The 22,823-nt window shown below is 42.8% G+C and overlaps 1 protein-coding gene across 6 annotated transcripts in view; it reads left to right on the forward strand.

Annotated features, from left to right (window-relative positions):
* GRID1 (glutamate ionotropic receptor delta type subunit 1) overlaps positions 1-22,823 on the forward strand; it is a 716,702-nt gene that overhangs the window by 618,777 nt on the left and 75,102 nt on the right. For all 6 annotated transcript variants that reach the window (XM_083502465.1, XM_083502466.1, XM_083502469.1 and 3 more), the window contains exons 9-12: positions 11,596-11,697; positions 14,086-14,283; positions 17,992-18,316; positions 21,716-21,854. In XM_083502465.1, the coding sequence (XP_083358591.1) occupies positions 11,596-11,697; positions 14,086-14,283; positions 17,992-18,316; positions 21,716-21,854 (764 nt within the window). The remainder of the gene's footprint in view (positions 1-11,595; positions 11,698-14,085; positions 14,284-17,991; positions 18,317-21,715; positions 21,855-22,823) is intronic.

Raw genomic sequence — 22,823 nt, forward strand, 5'->3', positions numbered from 1 at the left:
TTTTAGCTGCCTCCATCTCTGTTTATTTTCATTTAAGGTTTGATGAGCTTCTTCTATCGGTATGCATAAATTCCATTTATCAGCTGGTTATCAGCACTGAAGAAAGGAGTGCAATGCATCTTTAATAATAAACAAACAAATAAATTTAAAGTTCGGAACCTTTTGGCTTTTGTTTAGGCTCATCGAGGCATCGGTTGCAGGGAGAAGAATATTAGCACCGTGAGCCTTTGAAATGATACAAGTTGCCTTAGTTTTGTGTGGAGTCATGATCTCATTGCTCTGGGCCATTGTTGTTGTTTTCATCCAGCCAAAAATGTTTAATTATTTAATCAAGTTGATGAATCAATTGATGTGGCTGTCCTATGAATCAGCAGTCTTAAAAAGATTAATCTTTTAGGAGAAATATATTGAGCGGGATTGAGTTGATGGTGGCAAGGCTAAGATAGATAACCCTGGCTGCAACCGTGGTCCAGTTACATAAAACCAGTGTTGGTTTTGTGTGTTTGATTGGGTATGGGTATTGGCCCAGTAACAACAAACCATGAGGGAAGGGTATCAGTTTTGAGGTTCATTTATCCACCTCATTCTTGGCACCCAAGGAGTGGAGGTTTAAAAGTTTCTGCTATTAGTTTGCTCTTGCTGCAATTTCCTCTTTTGACTAAACTTGGGAAGTTGCTTTATATAAACTACAGTTGCTTAACTAGCTAGGATATTGAACTAGAATCGTGGTTCATTTATGTCTGAACTGAGCTTCTGTGTGTTATCTACCAGTAAGAAATATTTTAAGTAGCCAATATTTGGATTATTTGCTCATTTATTTACTGTCTTTTTAAACCACAACTTCACTACATGGTGCCAGGGCAAGGTATGTACATAAAGCAATATATAAACCAGCAAAGTAAATGGATGTTCCTGCAATGTTTCTGTGTTTTAAAAGTATATTATATAGCACATAGACACAATATGTGGGCCACATGTGGCCCCCACAGGCCTTTGCTGTGGCTCCCCTCACATTTCCCATGCCTCCCTGCCACCAATTGGCATTTGTGCTCCCCTCAGTGTGGGCTGAGGCAGCTATTCATTTGTTCTCCTTTCCCAACACATTTGAATGCAATGCAAGTGATTCCCAAGAAAGAGAAGAATGCATTTCACTGAATTTGGTCTAGGTTAATGATGTATCTTACAGAATGTGACTGCACATAACTTTTTAGAATTTCACCTCCTCTACAATAAAGAATCATAAACTCAGCAGAATAGATTCCTTTTTCTCTCGTAGCAGGAAGCACTATCCATTTTTATGGTATCTCTCTAGCACTGCATTGCATAAATTGTGACCCATGAAGATTAACAGAGCCTGCCAATCATATCTGGTGGCCTTCCAGATCCTTAAAACCTCATCTCCTCATCCCAGGTTTTGCAGTTCTAGGCCGGCAGCAAAAAAAACAGTAATCTAATGGGCTACCAATAAATGGCTTGTGCCCTATGTTCAGCTTGGTGGATAGTACTGTGTAAGCCTTTACAGTGGTGCCTCACAAGACAAAAAGAATCCGTTCTGTGATTCTCTTCGTCTAGTGGTTTTTTCGTCTTGCGAAGCAAGCCCATTGACGGATTAGCGGATTAGCGCTTTTAGCGGCTTTTAGTGGCTTATCGGCTTATCGGATCAGCTGATAAGCGGCTTAGAAAAAGGGGGGGAGGAAAAAACCCCGCAGGAACTTGCAAGACATTTTCGTCTTGCGAAGCAAGCCCATAGGAGATTCGTTTTGCGAAGCACCTCCAAAACGAAAAACTCTTTCGTCTAGCGAGTTTTCTGTCTTGCGAGGCATTCGTCTTGCGGGGCACCACTGTATAGAAAATGTGAACTTTCATTGCCATTAATTCAAGATGAAGCTGTATATTTTATTAAGGCTATATTTTAATCAAGTTGAAGGGGGTCCTGAATTGGGGATGAGCTAAACACTGGATTTTTAGTGTCTCCTACCTGGACCCACTTTGTAACAGTTTCCGGTCTGTATACCATAGGTTCAGTTTTAATCTGAAATGGGTCAGTATATGCCTCTGTCTCTTCCTCCTTCCCTGCCAGCACCACCTTACTTAATGTGAGCAAACTTGTTTTCTACTGCTCTGGAGGCTAGAACTCAAACCAATGGCTTCAAGTTATAAGAGAGGAGATTCCGACTAAACTTCAGGAAGAACATTCTGATAGTAAGAGCTGTTTGACAGTGGGACGGACTACCTCAGAAGGTTGTGGACTCTCCTTCCTTGGAGGTTTTAAAGCAGAGGTTGGGTGGACATCTGGCATGGATACTTTAGTTGAGATTCCTCATTGCAGGGGGTCAGACTAGATGACCCTCTAGGTCCCTTCCAACTCTACAATTCTATGATTTTATGAATGTTGCATCAGGGACCACAGTCACAATAATGTTGCACAGACCCACTGCATAATTCCCTAGCTGCAGAGAGCTATATTTTCTATGATCCTAGCTTCCTTGGACACTTGACCAGAAAGCTCATCTCCCTCTACAAAGATATTGTGTGTGTGTGTGTGTGTGTGTTTCTGAACCATGACGTTGCCACAAGGTGTACCCCAGAACATTATTTTTTTGTTCTGCATGCATTGTAGTTCCCTGATAGTAAATATCTGTGCAATATTGTTTTTAGAACAAGATGCTCATATTCTCATGATTAAGATTTCATGAGCAAAAGTTGAAACCCATTACCAAAATTTAGATACCACCTACCCCTTCCTCCACCCCTTCCCTGAATTTGAATTCTGTGATTGTATTGGGAAGGCAATGAAGTTTGTCTAGAATGATTTGTTCAATATAAAATCATGCTGTTTAATCTTCATACTGCCATTATTCTGTAGTGGTGGTTTATTATCCATTATATGACACCGTTAATTTGTATGGCACTTTACCAGCAGAAGTCACATTTATCGACTGGAAGGAACAACCTAAACCTCTTTCAGCAAGTTGATTGGATATGCTCTGAACTCTGGAAGTTGGCTGCCCTAGTTGCGTTTGTATATGTACTGAGGAAGGAATTTTCAGGATTGGCATTCATGAACTCATCTCTGCATCAGAAGGGGCCAGGGCCAGGTGCATTTCAGATTGGCTAGGATGCAATGCCATCTCAAACCAAATCATTGTTGTGTTGTGACTGGCCCAGGACAGAAGTCAAAGATAAGCAATGTTTTAGATAATTAACAGCAGAGATGGGCAGAACCTCTCGGCTCCACTGTGCAGAAGGTAGAACAAAATCATTCATTCTGTCAAGGTGCTGGAGCGGGTTGTGGAATCCAGAATTGCATTTACAATCAATTTAGCAGCAGGGGGAAGCATTTTTACCAGGCCTCCCTCCTGGGATGCAAAAGTACAGAATTCGGTATCTCCCAAGTCACATCCAAACTGTTTCCAAGTGCTTTGTTTGCTTATATATTGTGCTTATACTCCACCTTTCCTTTAAGGAGATCAAAGCAGCATACACAACTCTCCCCTTTCCCATTTTAACCTCAGCGACACTGTGAGCTAGATTAGGCTGAGAGACAGTGACAGGCCCACGATCCAAATAGTGTGCAAGCTTTTGCATTTTCCAGAACTCTTCCTTAAAGGTAAAGGTAAAGGGACCCCTGACCATTAGGTCCAGTCATGGCCGACTCTGGGATTGCGGTGCTCATCTCGCTTCATTGGTCGAGGGAGCCGGCGTACAGCTTCCGGATCATGTGGCCAGCATGACTAAGCCGCTTCTGGTGAACCAGAGCAGCACATGGAAATGCTGTTTACCTTCCTGCCGGAGCGGTACCTATTTATCTACTTGCACTTTGACGTGCTTTCGAACTGCTAGGTTGACAGGTGCTGGAACTGAGCAACGCGAGCTCACCCCGTCGCGGGGATTCGAACCACCGACCTTCTGATCGGCAAGTCCTAGGCTCTGTGGTTTAACCCACAGCGCTACCCGTGTCCCGAACTCTTCCTTAGGTTAAATGATAAAAGAACTTTAGCCACATTATCAGGGAATTCGAAACTGGAGGAAGACCATCTTAGGCAACCTAAAGGTGGGACTTTACTCCCCGAGTGAGCATTTTCTTCAGCTATGAGGTAAAGCTGGCCAATCTGCAGGGGCGTAGGAAGAGGGTTGGGGGTGCGGCCCACCCCAGGTGTCATCCCTGAGGTGGTGACAAAATGGCACACCGTGGAGGGGGGTTGGCACTTACTGCCTTACAGTGTGCCTGAGCCACACTCCTCTCCTGGGAGTGACGCAGTGGCTTGGGGCCCCACACTGCCTGAAACGGCAACATGGGGCTTGTGCCCACCAGGCGGACTCCATGGGCAGCTCGCCGGCCATGCCCCTGGGCGGATCACCATGCTGCCCCCCCCCCCCGGTGGCTTACCGTGCCACCCCCGTGGGTGGCTTGCCACAGTGACCCCTGTGGGCAGCTTGCCCCACCTCCGTGAGCAACTCTCCCCACCCCCGTGGGTGGCTTGCCCCACTCCACCGCTGTGGGTGCCGGGGCAGCTAGCTGTGCCCCTGCCAATCTGGCTTATAGTATCATAGAATGATATAGCTGGAAGGGACCCTGAGGATAATCTAGTCCAGCCCCCTGCAAGGCAGGAATATGCAGCTGTTCTGTTTGGGAATTGAACCTGTGACCTTGGTATTATCAGCATCATGCTCTAACCAACTTTATAATGACTTTCTTTTTGTTACATAGCACACCTAAAACGAATCTCTACTTATTTTAATGTAAGGAATGCCTATTTCTCTTGGCCGCCTACCAAGAAACCTGTGTGTTTCTTCTAAGGATGGAAACAAGATCTGAGTAACATCTGTATTTCCAGAGATGGGGAATCAGCCATTATATTTTTCTTTGTGCCAGGAGGCTTTAGTGCAATCTGAATTCAGGATAGCAACCCTTAAAAAGTCTCATTTGGATGTCTGCTAACGTCTCCCCCACTCAGCCTTAAAATTCTTACCAGATGCAGACACAGGTGGCTTGGTCAGTAGCGAGACAGGAAGTAAAGTATAACTGCCTATATATTTCTCCCCTAATTGGACCTATATGCATATTTGATAGCTGAAGCTGCACACTAAACTGGCAACAGAGCCAATCCAATACTTTCCCCTACAATATGGATACAGATTATGTTTATCCTCGGAATATTGACATTCCAGTTACAAGGATTATCTCACTATGGATGTTAAAAGAGCAGACAACATATTTAACACAAATATGTTACAAAATGAAATCAATACCCAATGAAAGTTTAAAAGAAAATCCATTGAAACAATCTGCCACAGTAAACAGTACAACACAAATATAAGAATTGCATATGTAAGCAGGATTCTTTCTGTCTAGTTTAAGTTAATATTTCACCTGTGATTAGACCAAGAGGAAGTTGCAGGAAATTCTCCAATAGCTTGTTTTGGTTTAACCAGAAGCACAACCATTTTCTTCTGCTCATTAGTCAAGAGATTGGAAGAAAGCATGAAAGTTTATTTAATGAGTGCATTGCTTAATCCTGACTAATCTAATTGGTGACTTTCTGAATGTGAATGATGTAAAATGGATCATACACCCTTAAATATTCCGGTTTACCTTCCCCAAAGAAAATTCCATGTACCATTCAAAAATTACAAAATGAGACTACTGCCTTAAACTTCCTGAAAATATCCTTATGCCAAGGCTATCCACAGTTCTTGTCATTCTGATTTTCTTATATCAAAACTCTGATATTATTTGTCCTAAAGCATTGACTCTGTTCCTCTTTGTGCATGGGTCTGGTTATGTACATGCCGTTTTCTCATTTAACTCACCTGGCGAATTATTTAGCTATTGAAACTGCTGTTTATTAAGTGACTTAACAAATAAAATAAAATATTGGGCTATGGGATCTGAGGGAGCCAACTTCACAATTCAGTAAATCAAGAATTTAAAAATAAATGAAATAAACTGGATTGCCTTGGCAGATATATTTTCTGGGGACCAACAGATTTGTTCTATAACTGGCTGATGCCTGTGAGCAGTTGTTTGTCATCATCAGATTTAGGAGCTGTTATCTCTTGCTTTATTTTATATATAAATTTCTACAGATTTAGAAGCTGTTATCTCTCGCATCAGTTGATGACTGTTGTGTAACCTCTGGCTCTGAGAGTCCTGGAAGAAGGTATAGCTAATTTCTGAAAGGAATGAGGATTGTACAAGTCTTATCAAACAGCAGCAGGACTCATTTGGTTTAACCGTGCTGGAAGTTAGTTTTTCAGGCACTGATCTTGACAGGTCAGCTGTCAAAAACAGGTGTCTGTATCCATAAATTCATCGATCCTACAGAATGCATTCCTGCCTCCTAGAACAAGTGCAACTCAGAATCGACACATTTGTGAACAAATGGGATGGTTAGGGGCCTAGAGATTCAGAGGAGGGGGGAGCCTTTTTGGTAAAAAGCTTTCTTCATGTCCTGTTATTAACCTTATCTGCATCGTTATTATTTTTGAATGCAGTGTAGAATTTTACCCTTGCATACAAAAAAGATTTTTATGTGCTGGCTGGTATGAAATAAAAGGAAACTATAAGCATGCATTAGAGAAATTCTCCTCCTCTTTGGACTGTTTAATATGCAAGAAGCAAATTGTAGCTCTTTTCTTTTTCTTTTTTTGAGTCAAACATAATAGAAAATCTTACTTATGCTGGCTGATTTTCAGAATTCCCTGGCCTTGGTGCTGAATTTATTCAGATTTCTTCAAATACTTGAAGGGACGCGGGTGGCACTGTGGGTTAAACCACAGAGCCTAGAACTTGCTGATCAGAAGGTTGGCGGTTTGAATCCCTGCAATGGGGTGAGCTCCCGTTGCTCAGTCCCAGCTCCTGCCAACCTAGCAGTTCGAAAGTACGTCAAAGTGCAAGTAGATAAATAGGAACCGCTCCGGCAGGAAGGTAAACGGCATTTCCATGCACTGCTCGGCTTAGTTATGCTGGCCACATGACCTGGAAGCTGTACGCCGGCTCCCTCGGCCTATAGAGCGAGATGAGCACGCAACCCCAGACTGGACCTATAGGTCCCTTTACCTTTACCTTTAACAAATACTTAGCCTTAAAGAGAAAGGTCCCAAGCCATCCAAAGTAAGTAACAACTACCTTTTTTATTGATTTCAATGAGACTTAGTCATTATTAAATTTAATAAGATCAAAAGATTTTGTGTGTTAGATGACTCCTGACCGCAATACCTCTAGGACCGCCTCTACCCTTATGAACCGACCCTGCACTATTTGACCAAACTGACCCCCCCACTGGTTAGATTTGTATTCATACAATCATAGAATTGTAGAGTTGGAAAGGGACCCCAAGGGTCTTCTAGTCCAGCCCCCTGCAATGCAGGAATCATATATAAAGCATCCATGACAGATGGCCATCCAGCTTTGCCTAAAAGCCTCTAGGCAAGAGAGCCCACCACCTTCCTAGAAAGTCCCTTCTACTGTGAAAAAGCTCTTTCTGTCAGTAAGTCCTTTCTTATGTTTAGCTGAAATCTCCTTTCCTGTAGCTTGAATTTTTATCATTTGATCATACTCTGTCAAAGCATTCCTGCCATAATTCTTGCACACAACAGATTCTTAATATTCCTCTTTTTAAAAATAAATTTACATCCTGTATTTCAGAAAATTTCTCACAACGTTGCAAACAATAATATGTAAACCATTCCAATAAAACACAGAAAATCATTTAATACTCAGAGGTGAAACACAAGGAATCAGCAACTGACGAAACTAGCAGCCATCCCTAGATTACTAAAATCTAGCCAAACTCATCAGTATAAAAGAGACTTCAATAGCTGTCAGTAATGTGAAGATTGCTTCTAAATTTTATGGATACCTTCTGCACTGGAAAAAGAAAGGGTGGCTAGCTCTGTCTCTGTGGCTTCTAAATTCCAAATAATGGAAATTGCGGGAGCTGAGAATGCTCCTGTGCGTAGATCCTGCATGCTGGCTTTCCACAGGCAACTTATTGGCCACTGTCCGAACAGGATGCTGGACTCAATTGGCCTGCTCCAGCAGTTTCTTCTTAAAGTCCCAAGATGTTAATCAGGGAGGTTCAAGGGAAGAAAATGTGTTGAGAAATAGGGCTTTGTATTCCCCGATAACACATTTCTAGTTGTTGGGGTCTTGGCTGACCATAATTGGGCTCTTCCCCCCCCCCCCCACCATTAGATCACAATGGTCAATCCATCTCCTTTAAATAGGCAGGGTCATCATTAGGTCACAATGGCCAGTCCTTCTCCTTCAAGTAGGCCTCATCATCATTAGCTCACAATGCACAACTTGTCTCCTTCAGGTAGACAGTGTCATCATTAATGGTCATCATTAGGTAACAGTGGCCAGCTTTGTTCTAAGAAGGCAGCATCAGCAAGCAGGCGCATTAGTCTCTCTCTGCCTCACTGAAGCTGGCAGAAGCACAATGACCCCTCATTTCTCTCTGAGGCAGTCAGAAGTCTTTGGGAAACAGCAGCTCTCACTTTCTTCTGTACTCCACCACATTAGTATTTCATATCTAAAACTAAGGAAGAGTGACAGGTAAGGCTGTTCCTGTTGTCTTTTCAGCACCTACTGAAGACCTTCCAGGAGTCTTTTTAAGTGGAGATTTTTACCCCATGCTGTATCTGTATGGGATTTGAAATTATTTTTACCTATGAAAGTGCTTTTAATCGTTATAACTCTCTTTGTACATGAAATGGCATAATTCTTGTTATCACTGACGTGGGAAGCGATTTGTTATTGGAATGAAATAGATACATTAGTGAGAGAGAGAGAGAAATTGCCACCACAGGGACATAACGTCAGTGGCTGGTGCAGAGAGGGTTGAAAGAATGTACACAGGAGACTGGTATTAGGCTGAATTAGGCCATAACTTTATTGATTACAGGAAAGAGTAGGTTTGGCTAAGGCGTTGGGCATGTATCCAGCATCAGGCAGCTTGCCTGCTACCTAATAGGAACCCAGTGAAGTTGACTCTGTACTGGGAGCCACCCCTGACATGAATTGGGTGCAATGACCCTGCATAGGCCACCATTGGGAGAGGTATATTGGCCCATTGGTCCCTCTGTGGAATCCCAGACAGATTCCATCCTCCTGAATCCCTCTAATGGGGTATCCCCACAACTAAGGATCCAGCCCAATGCCTTATCCGCTATGAGGTAGGCAAAAACCTGCAAGCCGGCCAATTTGCTTGCAGGGGAAAAAATCCTCACTGTTCCCAGATACCAAGTAAACCATAGTAAGGTGCACATGCCAAATTGCCAGCTCCCCACTGGGTGGACCTTTAATAGTCTGGGTGGGTGGGTGGAAAATCCTTCAACATTGAGCAAACAGGGAGAGCTGCACTTGGCTGCTCTCTTAAATATACCCCTACTTGGATTGGCCTAGCGACCAAGGAATGGAAGGTCCAGCACAGTCAAAGGTGGGTGGCACCAGGTGGCCAACATCACACAAGATGACGATGGCCTCCCTGGACCATCCAAAGATGTGCCATATTGTCAGAATGAGTGGAGTTGGGATGTGATGTGATTTGGGAAACAAATGTTGGAATGAACAATCTGCCAGGCACTTTGCGCCCAGAATCAGTGGCAGACAGGATCTTAAAGCAACCTTGCCTTATATTAATAGCTTTCACCGTGTCCTCTTCTCAGTGCCCCTGAATATGATTGCCAAGTTGTGGCACCCTTGAACAAAACCCAGTGGCAGGGCTTTGTCACGAAGTGTCACAGTGCTGCCTGATGTGTTTGCAATGCCAACTGGCCAGCAGGGACAACAGGCATCAGGGTTCTTGCTTTTCCTATCCCCTCTGGCTTCACTTGCTGTATTGTTTTGTGTCCCAGCATTACGGCAGCCAGTGTGAGACAATGCGGATGCTGAGGTTTGTTTGCTTCGTTTTTATTTTAGTGAATGTGCTGGAAAGGAAATTGACTGATTTTACAGAAACCACATGCATACCCCTAATGACTGCTACAGAATGCAGTTTTAAGTTTTGTAGGTCATAAGTGCTTAAGGGTGATCAGGGCTGGCCCAGGACATTTTTCTGCTAGAGGCAAAACACAAAATGCCACTCCCGCCTCTGCTACATGCCTGCATGCCAAAGAACACCCACTGTACATCTTTTTGGCATGTGCCCACTGCTGCATGCACACACAAACTGCTGCCTAGGCACATGGTGGAGAAGGTGGTGATGGCAAGTGGCATGGAGACTGGATCTGCTGTCTCACCAAGCTTTCTGGAGCCCGCTGCCCTGAGGCGACTGCCTCACCTTGCCTCATGTGTGGGCCAGCCCTGAAGGTGATCATAGGATCCAGAATTTGTGTACTGTTAAAAATGAAGAAAAAAAGTTACTTCCAGACTTTGCTAATAAGCTTATATTTACATCTGAGATCACGGAACAGTGCCTCTCCTCTCATCACATTAAGACAAGGATCTGACCAAGTCTGTGGCTTTTTCTCAAAGTGGGAGGAGTTTCCGCCTTTGTTATCTTTGAAACATGTGTGCCATTTACTGTGACAGGCCATTAGATTTGATGGACTTTCCAACTTTATGATGCTGTTATGCGTGAATATAGTTTTAAGTTTTGCAATTATTCAGCTTGCTTAATTTATCAGGTTGGTACAATGTTCCACATGGTTCATATCCCTAATGGCGCCTTTGCTACCACTGCGCCATGGCGCTTGGACAGCTATTACCACCCAGCGCCTTTAGCTTTTCAGAGGGCTCAACCCACCCCAATACTCTGCTCAGGGAGGCCGCACCTTGGCGCCACTCTGCTCAAGAAGCCGGTGAGCCTCTCTCTGGTTCCTCTCCTCTGACGATGTCCCTCAACACTCTGAGGCTGACTGCGCGGCTGGCGGCAGCTCCGCTCCCTATTTTGTTGTTTATGAGCAGACCAGAGTGAAGCCTGCTCCAACTCAGTCTGCTCCGGTTGCCCTGCCCCCCAGGCCACTACACATAGATCAAAATTTGAATCTGGGTTTGGTGGGAACCCAGAAGGCCCCATCATCGCCAGGGGAACAGAGCAATGGTTGGCAAGACGGTGTGGCTGCAGGAGGACGGGGAAGCCACGCACCGGGCCACAAATGTCGCCCATTGCTGAACTGGGTGAACTGCCATTAATGTCTTAGCATGCATGATTAAACAGAGTATGCATTACAGTCCAGATTTGTGGTGTCAGATACCTGTATCAGATGCTTCAAACCAACACTGATTCAAGTCAGAAATGCAAAAATGCCCTGAGATGAATGTGCATAATTATGGGAACAGAACTCCTAGGCAACCATTTTGATAAAGAGACAAACAATTTGCTGTAAAGATGTACAAAAATGATCTATAGGAACGAATGTTTTGAAATAATACAGGCGGCCAATGTTCTTGTGCAACCCATTTAAAGCTCTGTAATTATGATCATAAAATTGTTTGGATAATAGAACATTTCGTTCTTCTGCTCTCTCAGCCTTTTCTGTGTTTTCACGCATCTTTCTCGTCTAACTCCTCTTTGAAGTATTTTATGCAAAGATTACAAATGTATTATTTCCTCTTCATATTTGTTGTGTTATTTCCATTTGCAGTTGGCAACATGGGACTCTGAGAAGGGGCTGAACGGCAGTCTGCAGGAACGGCGCTTGGGCAGTGACTTGCAAGGATTAACACTGAAAGTGGTGACTGTCTTGGTATGACCATATTTGAGTTGAGGAAGCAAAATGCTCAGAAATGTTACTTGCTAGTCTCTCTCTCTCTCTCTCTCTCTCTCTCTCTCTCTCTCTCTCTCTCTCTTTCCTTCCTTCCTTCCTTCCTTCCTTCCTTCCTTCCTTCCTTCCTTCCTTCCTTCCTTCCTTAACTCATCGTTTATTCCCCCCCACACACTGTAAAGGTTTTGTTCAGTTCTCTTGTCACCTGCAGCACATGAATGCTGCATTATGCATGGTATTACCTAATCAGGAAAACATCCATGAGAATTTCCATTTTTGGAGATTCTCCACTGCAAGGGCCATGTGAAACTAGAGTTTATGAATGTTGTGTCAAGGTATCAAAATGTTACTTATGTATTGCCTTTTTATACCGCCTTTCTGCCAAGGCACCCAAGGTGATTTGCAATTTTAAATACTAAAAAAAAAAAGGTGCATAGAATAAAGAACAGGCCATTGACAATCAATTCATGAACACAGGAAACAGTCGGAACACTGGTCCATCTAGCTCATAATTCTTTGTGGTCTCCCATATTCCATTGCAGTACAGTATGGTACTTATGTAACACTTAGAGCTAATAAATATGTACTAGTAGGGGGTGCCCCCCTGCTCACTTTGCTAGTCATGCTTGCTCTCCCTGCCTCAATTTTACATTGCCCAGGGTTTCCCTCTCTTTGTTTAAGGTGGGAGAACTGGAGATTCAAAACTCCCTCTCCTCTTAGCCCAACTCCACATCACAAAACCTTTCCATTCCACCTCAGGTTTATCTCTAGCTGTCCACCCTGTGTGGGGGGACTATATCTGTCCTCTACCTCCTTTGTCATGTAGGGCAGAGTAGGAGTTGAGATTCCTGTTAACTCTCAAGTGCCTCCCCACACAAGTCTCCCATGTTTACCTCAAGTTACCTCCCCCTTTTTTGCGCTTGTGTGGGGAAGCCTTCTAGGCCTTCTAGGCTGGGGTCAAACCAATCTCCCTCCCCACACTCTAAACTCCCTCAGCAGACCCACATCCTTATCTCCCGCACCCAAGTTCCCACTCTTAATTTAAAGCAGGGGTAGGCCTCTTCATTCTTTTCAGTAAGCGCTTTCATACCAGGCAGTATGTTTGGGGAGTGGATGAAATAACATGGACACGAGGAAGTTGCCTGAACAAACTTACCCCAGCATTACCCTCCATTTGGCTTCTCCTGCTTTTTCTATTGCTTTGGGAGTCCAAGGTGGGATGGTCAACATTCCTTCACCTGGTAACTTAGCAACAGTGCTTAAGCTTCCTTAGCAAAGGTGCTGCCTGCCAAAGGTGCTGCCTGCCATCTTAGAGTTGTCTCCATGCTTTGTTTTATAACTTCCTGTAGAAATGTCCATTGACAATGATAATGAGGTTTTTTTAGAGGTGTGGGATTCCACGCACACACTAAAATGTTGCAGGGTGCTATCTGACTTATGGCTCAGATTTTGAACTAAATAAACTAAATAGAGAAAGGCTGATTCCTAACCTACTGCAGCTCTGGAAAAAGAAAAACCTACAATGTACTTGCAAAAACAGCACCTAGCTTAGAAGTTATTTGCTGCGTTGAACATTGTGACCTCAATATGTTGTTTTCTTTCTGTATCAAAAGTGTATGGGCATGCCAGTTGCTTGTTTGTGATGTCAAATCCAAGTTGAAAAGAGACTCTAGTCTGCAATATGATGTATGCAAGCCCCCTCCACCTCGCAGCTTCAATTCTTTGTCCCCCCTCCCTTTTGCTTTTGCTATTCTCTAAGATCACAGTGCATTAAAGCAACTTAGAGTGCTTCAGTGAGATCTTTAGGACACCCCCCCCCACACACACACAATCTGTTATTCGCTTTCTCCCCTCCAGCTGTTAAGGGTCATGATCAGATCTCCTGTCTGTCCAGGAGGTGAGCTGTTCTACCCCCGAGAAGATGTCAGCAGCACTTTGCATAGATAGCCAAGAGCAACGGCAGTAAAATCAGTTGGGCTGGCATCCCCCTGGCAAGTGAGCGTGTAGACTATGTCATATTGAAACCATCACCCTACAGGATCCCTTGTCGTCTTGTGGTTTCCAAAGTGCAGTTCATTAACTCTCAAAGTACCTCGGGGGGCCAGCCACTCTAAGATGTATTTTTGGGTTGGTTTAAAATTATGAATAATGGAAGAACGAGTAACAGATTTCTCACTTTTATCCTGGAAGTCTTTCCCTGCCCCCGCCCCCCCCCCTGGAAAGTCAATCCAATAAATGTGAAGCTAAAGTGCTGGAGGCTTGGCAACATTACCATTCTGGGTTCCATTGATACCGTGAGCTGGACTATCTTTGATTAATCATCTTTAAATTTCCATTTAAGCATCAGCTTAAACCTTGCTTTGTTCTCAGGAAGAACCTTTTGTTATGGTGGCTGAGAATATACTTGGACAGCCCAAGCGCTATAAAGGATTCTCCATTGACGTCCTGGATGCACTTTCGAAGAATCTGGGCTTCAAGTATGAGATATATCAATCTCCAGATGGCAGATACGGGCAACAGCTCCATAACAGCTCGTGGAATGGCATGATTGGAGAACTAATTAACAAGGTATATAGGGCAGAAAGATGATATATTCTGTGAACTGCCTTGAGACCTCCGGGTATAGGGCGGTATATAAATTCAATTACCGGTAATAATAATACAGTCATACCTCATGTTACGTTTACTTCATGATACATTTGCTTCACGATTACTTCCGGGTTTCACCGTTTGTGCATACTCAGATGCGCAAATTGATGTCACACGCATGCGTAGAAATAGTGCGCAGACGTGCTGCTGCGGGTTGCATTCTATTCATGTTGCAAATGGGCCTCTGGAACGGATCCCATTCACAACCAGAGGTACCACTGTAGTAATAATAATAATAATAATAATAATAATAATAATAATAATTGGAGAATGAACTCAACAAGGCAATCCTATACCTGCCTAATCCCTTATACCTGCTTAATGAGACTTACTCCCAGGTAAATGGGTATAGGATTTGACCTAAATTGAGGATATGTAACACATCAACGACAGAGGATGAGATGGTTGGACAGTGTTCTCGAAGCTACAAACATGAGTCTGACCAAACTGCGGGAGGCAGTGGAAGGCAGGAGTGCCTGGCGTGCTCTGGTCCATGGGGTCACGAAGAGTCGGACACGACTAAACGACTAAACAACAACAACATGTCAACTATATGGAGCCACTTTGCCTGTCTCAGAATATTGCCACTGTAATAATTACTGCAATTAAAGGACTAATATTTGGAATATTGCCTTTCTAACATCAAAATGTACATACTTGGGATGTGCTAGAAATCCTTGGAAGATTTCATTAGCCTTATTGAAACAATATCGGCTTATTTTGAATATCTCAGATATTTTACCTAAAGACAAACTTCCTGTTTCAATTTAGCCTAGAAGTGAAATCCTAGGAATCTCTCCCTGTGAAACTTTGCTAGATTTGTCAACACACTTTTTTTTTGGTTTCCCCTTGAAATTCTGCAAATGTTTCACCTGAGGAGGAATTTGGAATTGCACTTGAATTTTTGTTTAGAGGAGAAATCCAGTGGCCACTCTAAAACAGATAACTTTGTGAAATGGCTAAAGGATGGAACTTACAAATAGGGGTGTACATTATATGCACACAACAGCAGACTATGAATTCCCCTTACATGCTTTATGGCATCTTTTCTGCTATCGCTTTCTTACTAAAAGCCACTCCACCTTGATTTCCAAGTGGGCTAGATGCATGCTTTTTATAGTAATGCTATTTTATAATGAACAGTTGAGTGGTTTCCCAAAGAGCAAGTTATAGTTTTGCCTTAAAAAGAGAGAGAGAGACTTTTAAAATGTAGAAAATGGAAAACACATCTCAAAGTGATTGAGTCGCAACTGATTTGGGGGCACTTGTGTTCACTTGGATTAAGTGAATGCTGCTTAAAGCAAAGCGGAACAGATTTCACAATTTAATCCTTAGGAGCACAGATGCTGGAATATATTTTGTAGGAAACATCACTTCATTTCTGACCGAGGTTGAACATTGTCATAGCGATAGAATGAAATCTTAGGCATTTATATTCAATGGTGTGGCCATTTCCTAATATTTTTGCTCTATTGCGTTATACTGTATTGCTTGTCACCTAGCATATCTGCTCGGAGAAAGTTTAAGATGCAAATGAAAGCAAAACATAACATCAAAAAACTGTTATGGCTATAATGCTGTACAGGAATATCCTTAATCTTATCACTATTTCAAAGCATCTTGGTAGTGGCGCCCACCCTGTGGAACGCTCTCCCATCATATGTCAAGGAAATAAACAACTATCCGAATTATGAGACATCTGAAGGCAGCCCTGTTTAGGGAAGCTTTTAATGTTTGAAGTTTTATTCTGTTTTTAATGTTCTGTTGAAAGCTGCCCGGAGTGGCTGGGGAAACCCAGCCAGATAGGCGGCGTAGAAATATTATTATTATTATTATTATTATTATTATTATTATTATTATCCTGGATGTTCATGTCACCTTCGTTCTTTGTTTGTTGCTTTGAAATAACAGACTCAGTCCTCAGAAAATCAATCTGCTTTGGGAGCTATTCAGGATAGGCTATTTTGCGCATGTGAAAAAAGCTACACATGAGCAGGGCTGAGCATGCAAAGCTTCACCTCCAAGTTGTAGAGCAGCCTTTCTCAACCCTCGACAAGGGTTTCCCAAATTTGGGCCTCCTGCAGTTTTTGGACCACAGTTCCCATCATCCCTGACCACTGATCCTGCAAGCTAGGGATGATGTAGTCCAACAACATCTGGGAAATCAAGATTGAGAAAGGCTGTTGTATAGGGAGAAGCTGTGTCGTGGAAGGCCTTGGAGAAGCTCCCTGCTTTAGTCCATCACCTTCCGCAAGTGGAAGTGGGAGCTGGTATAGAGCTCATATGCAAATCCCACACACAGGCAGAATGCCTGGGCAGGACTATGGGGCTCCTCTTTTGATCTGTCCATTTCCTGCTAAGTGTTAAAGGGACACCATCAGCATGTTATTCTTCACAGCAAAATCGTTTTAGGAATGCAAACTTCTCCACCTTGTTTCCAATTGTTCATTTCTATTCATTGTTGCAACACAATTCATGCATTGATGTAGGGTACAGTGCGTACAAAAACAAGTTAGCACACAACTCATACAGTGAGTTGTATGCAGTAATAAGCAATCACCAGCACCCTGTGCTTTCTTCTTCTTAATGGTTCAGTGAAATGTTTTGCACATCTAGAGTGGTTTTGGAATTGTGTGTTTCAAAGAGCAGCCCCACATATGCCGCAGATGGGAAGGTGTTGTGGACAAGGAGGGGACTTTCCAAAGGAGCTTTGTTATGACATAGGCTGACCTACTGTTTCACTTGAAGCAGTCAATAGTCGCAGTTCCACTCAGCACATCCCAGCCTTTTGAATCCCAGACCTTGGGTACTGAAATTTATTTGAATGGATAAGGGTCCTGCAATTATAGTTCATTTGCATACGCAACAAAATCATGCCGTGCATTCCTCCCCCCCCCCTGGACTTTACCATTTAGTCTGAATGTTCTTCACAACGCCCTCTCCCCTACAAAGAAAGGAAGCATGCAAGAGAGAAAGGCTCCCAGTGGTATTCTAGTTTTTTATGGGTAGAAAATCCGTTTCTTTCTTTCTTTGTTTTACAATGGTAGAACATTGAAACCTTCATGCCATCACCTGCAGCCTAAGAAGGAAACAGGAGAATTTCCACCCAAAATTAATTAACCCGCTGCCCTTATGCTAAGCAGGGCATCACATCCTTCCCCCACCAGAATCTGTGTCCACACCAGTGATAATGTCACCAGCCCTTCTTCATTCTGAAGGACTTAAAATATGCAGAGGCCAGTGTCAGTCCAATATGTTTTGTTGCCTGAAGCGGAACTCAGATGGCATCCCCTCCTTGCTTTAAAAAGCCTTACAGCACCATTTAGACACCAATTCATCTATTCCCAGCTCTGTGGTGCTTCCTGACGCCAATCACTTCATCCTGCAGCTCGGCAGGGCTAGATATGCATTTTTTTTTCCTTTTTGCAAATAGCCAGAGTAGATTGCTGCATCTAGTCCTGGTCTTTGGTGGAGTGGGACTTGTTTATTCCCCTTTCCGCCATAACTTTTTTGGAGCAGAACCTAGCAGTTTTTCTCCCTCCTTCCCACCTTTCCTTTGCTGCTGAATGGCAGATAGTTCCACTGGACCAGGAAAGGCTCTGACCATTGTTTCTGTTCCCTTTGCAGAGAGCTGACTTGGCCATCTCCGCCATCACTATCACACCGGAACGGGAGAGTGTTGTAGACTTCAGCAAGCGCTATATGGATTATTCTGTAGGAATCCTGATCAAGAAACCAGAAGAGAAGATCAACATCTTTTCTCTCTTTGCCCCCTTTGATTTTGCGGTGTGGGCTTGCATCGCTGCGGCCATCCCTGTTGTTGGCGTCCTGATCTTTGTGCTGAACCGAATCCAAGCAGTAAGAGCCCAGAACTCTTCTCAGTCCACTGCCTCCGCTTCCTCAACACTTCACAGTGCCATTTGGATTGTGTACGGGGCCTTTGTTCAGCAAGGTACTTGGTCAAGTATTTTTCTGTCTGACAAAAAACCCACAGTACTGATGGCTATTCACTACTTTTCAGTCTCAGCACAAAAGGGTAGGCCGTGGACTAACCTTTCGCAAATAACTGCTTGAAGGGTACATTACAGAACTTGTTCTGCTACTGACAATACGCTTTGAGTTGACATAGCATGATTTCACAGCACACAAAACATGTATATTTCTGTACTCCAAGCTGCTTGTTAAAGTCTCATTTTCAGTTGTTATTTTATTTCTCCCTCACACTTTAAAAGTAGTATTCTAGGGCAGTGATACACAAAACACTATGTTGGTCTTTTAAGCTGACCCAAAATAATCCGTTTGTGCCAAATTATATACTTGTGAGTGAACAAGGCATGATTTTATTATTCTTTATTAAATTTCTATACCGCCCTTCGCAGGGTGGTTTACAGTATACCCCCACATATAAATTATTCTACTTTTGAAAACACCCATATAAATATGTTTTGTTTGTTATTTTAGGACATTAGGAGGGTAGTATTTTATGGCTTATGTAAATGTGCTGAAGTTTCCCCCCACTATATATATTTATATTTATAGCAAATTGTTGTAGTATTTATGCTTTGTGGCTATAAAAAAAGCCTTAAGTGCCATTAGTCTTAAGTGCAGGGTGAACTTTTTGAAAAGTGACTGGAGTAAAAATTACTCGCTGCGGCCAAGAGCTGCTAACTGTAGCTCCAGTTGATGTGCATTGCCCTATAAAAGCTAGCTGAGCCTCTGAAATAAATTTTCTGATACAAGGTCTGTCTCAAACGCACAAGCTACCTTGCCTCTTTGAGCCCAAGCTACTGGAGCAGAAGAATCCCAAACAACTCTCACATATGTTATGCATATACAACCCAGGTTTCCTAAAGTAACCAGCACATAAACGGATAAATACAGAAATGTGTGTACCTCTGAAATAACATGTATGTTGTAATACAGTTACATAATTATACTGCAGAAATGTAGATGACTATGAATGAGCTGCTGAGGTATTAGAGGGCACTCAGTAAAATAGGCAGTCCGATGTAAACAAGACTCGGCCAGAGTGAAACTGCCAGATTCAGTGTATAAATCTGTTTAATTCCTCCTCCATCCCTGTTTTGAACATGCGGAAAATCCTCACCACATTATTTTGTTGTTCTTATAGCTAAACTCTGTATGTGAATCTGATCAGTGACTGAAAGAGCAGAGGTTAAAGGGCAAGAGGGATTTTCCATGGAGTGCAGGGTCCACTGTGGCATTCAACACTAAAAGGACGTCCCTCCCTAACTGCTGCACTCTTTTTGCAGTGTCAGTATTATACCTATTTTCAGCCTGTGCTCCTACTGGGGGGAGAGTTAGTTCAATGCATGCTGTAGCCGGCAGTATCTCATCATGCAGTGAAGCAGACTCCTAAGAATGTAACTGGATCAGATCAAATTCCATTTAGCCCAAATAGATGCCTCTAGAAATGCAAAAAGGGGGACAGTAAATAAAGACAACAATGGTCCTACCCTGCCTAGTGTCTGGTAAATAATAATGTGAAGAGTAGATTAGAGCTTGTTCCATTATTCCTTAACCTTCCACAAGTTAATAGGAATGATCCAGCTACATATAAAAATCTTCTGGCCCTTTAATTTCAAAGTTAGAGATAAGCAAATCTGTAACCAAAACAAATTGAATTGTAGAGATCTTCTTCTTCTTCTTTTCTAGATTATTCCCGAATGTGTTCTTTGGTCAACTGACTTCACTTGAAGTCTTGCATTTCAAGCTGAATTTTGTTGATTACCGCATGGAAGTAATCCCCCCCTTAATTACAAGGATACATCTTGCAAGGTTGTTAGAAAAGAAATTGGGAGAGGAGCAAGATGCAAAACTTTTAATGGGAAACGTTGCCCACTAAATGTGGTCTCATTGAGATAGTTGTCTCACAAGCTTCAGTAATATAAAAAAAGAAGCACTTTAAATTAAGCAACCATCAACAGGTGTAATCAAAGATCGACTGATAGCGAATGTGCTTTTGAATTAAAGGAGAAGCACAATTGTGTAGGAATCATCTATCCCCATAAATGATTTAAAAAACAGCAAGAAATGATATAACTAACGCCATAGTCTCTTGCTCATAATTTGTTTTATCTTAATAAATAACTAACGCCACCATCTTTGCTTGGGGTGATTAGTTTTGGTCAGGCTTGTATAGTTTTCTATAGTATAGTATGGGGATTTTCAGCTTTTTGCTTCCTATACCATTACACTTTCCTTTCTAACTGTGGGATATGAATGCAATAAATAAATAAATAAATGTGATGTTTCACTCACCCTAAATATGGTTTCGCATGACCAGTTTGTCCCATTACATGGTGATTTTTGACAATGCACTGAGGAAACACTGTGGGAAATGTTTTTCTTTGGGTTGTGCCCAATAGAATTGCCATCAAGATCTGAAGTGAATTTAGCTTCTTAACAAGCAAAATCTTTCTGAATTTTAGGAGAAGCCAAAAGAGTTTCACTAAAGCTGTGGACGCTTCTCAGTGAGTTCTAGCTTTTAGTGGATTACTTCTAAAACGGAATGCAAAGCACAATTGGAAAGTTTCCCAAAGCTTCTGAGGGATTTTGAGGAAATCACAATGTTGACAGGACCAGGGAAACTTCTCAGAAGGGTTCTGAACATTCCCAGGTCAAATATGTATTTGCCTCAGTATGTCCAAATTTTGATGAAGAACATGTTTATATTAGTAAAATGCCCATGAGACACGTGCAGGTCCAGTGTCTAATTTTAGACATGTTACAAGGAGTGCTATAAACCAAGAAGAAGCAATAAAAATATGTCATTAATGTTTTGATGTTTTTGAATATGTTTCAGTAAACCACTTGGGAATTTCAGAGCCAATTTACACATTCATTTAACTCACCTAGTAAGAGGTGGTGGTGCAAATGACAAATAGGTTCTCCGATGGTTAAATATTACTATATAGTTGAATATTCCTCCCTGCCCTTAAAAACTAGTTATCTCAGGGATTGGGATGCAGACTATTAAACTCCCTAACATGCACATTTTTGTCATGGAGTGTGGCTTCCACCCACCATGGCCGTGTATTCAAATATACAACCTTCAACCTGTAGTGTAAAACTTGATCTACACAAGCAGACAGATCACATGGTACAGAGTTCGCAGAACTGTAGCATTTTGTCTTTTAATCCCCACAATTGTGTAAATGTGTGTTTCTTTTTGTGTGTGTGTACATCCAGCTTTTTATGATGATGTTCATTAAAATACAAAAGTTGTGGGCTTAGAATGCTAACAGATAACTACCAGACAGGAGTTACAGACCGGCATTAGCCTTTGTAAATAAGTTCCCAAGAGCTCACTCATTTTCTTATATTTCAGGTGGTGAATCTGCAGTCAATTCCATGGCAATGCGGATCGTGATGGGTAGCTGGTGGCTCTTCACTCTTATTGTGTGTTCATCCTACACAGCGAACCTAGCGGCGTTTCTCACTGTGAACAGAATGGACAATCCTATCAGGTAAGAGCTTTTCCCTACTACATAGCCGAGAAACCTGAACATATAAATAATACCCCGCCCATCCAGCCACCCTGGGCAAATTCCAATATTAAAATACAATAGTCCGTCAAACATTAAAAGCTTCCCTAAACAGGGCTGCCTTCAGATGTCTCCTAAAAGTCTGGTAGTTGTTTATTTCCTTGACATCTGATGGGAGGGCATTCCACAGGGTGGGCGCCTTTACCGAGAAGGCCCTCTGCCTGGTTCCCTGTAACTTCACTTCTTGCAGGGAGGGAACAGCCAGAAGGCCCTCAGCACTGGACCTCAGTGTCCAAGCAGAATGATGGGGTGGAGACACTCCTTTAGGTAAACTGGACTGAGGCTGTTTAGGGCTTTAAAGGTCAGCACCAACACTCTGAAATGTGCTCAGAAACGTACTGGGAGCCAATGTAGGTTTTTCAAGACCGGTGTTATATGGTCTCGCCAGCTGCTCCCAGTCACCAATCTAGCAGCCGCATTCTGGATTAGTTGTAGTTTCCAGGTCACCTTCAAAGGTAGCCCCACATAGAGCGCACTGCAGTAGTCCAAGTGAGAGATAACTAGAGCATGTACCACTCTGGTGAGACAGTCCACGGGCAGGTAGGGTCTCAGCCTGCATACCAGATGGAACTGGTAAACAGCTGCCCTGGACATCAAATTAACCTGCGCCTCCATGGACAGCTGTGAGTCCAAAATGACTCCCAAGCTGTGCACCAGGTCCTTCAGGGGCACAGTTACCCCATTCAGGACCAGGGAGTCCTCCACACCTGCCTACCTCCTGTCCCCCCAAAACAGTATTTCTGTCTTGTCAGGATTCAACCTTGATCTGTAAACATGAAGAAAGGTGTATTGGGCAGGAAGGAGGGCATTTGAAAAGGTTTGGGGACAGCAGTTGCAGTTTGTGAGAAATACCCACTTGGAATGAAAAAGCCTCATTCGCCTAACTTTGTT

The sequence above is a fragment of the Podarcis liolepis genome (assembly GCF_965112155.1).
Source record: "Podarcis liolepis genome assembly, chromosome: 5".
In the NCBI taxonomy this organism is placed as follows: domain Eukaryota; kingdom Metazoa; phylum Chordata; class Lepidosauria; order Squamata; family Lacertidae; genus Podarcis; species Podarcis liolepis.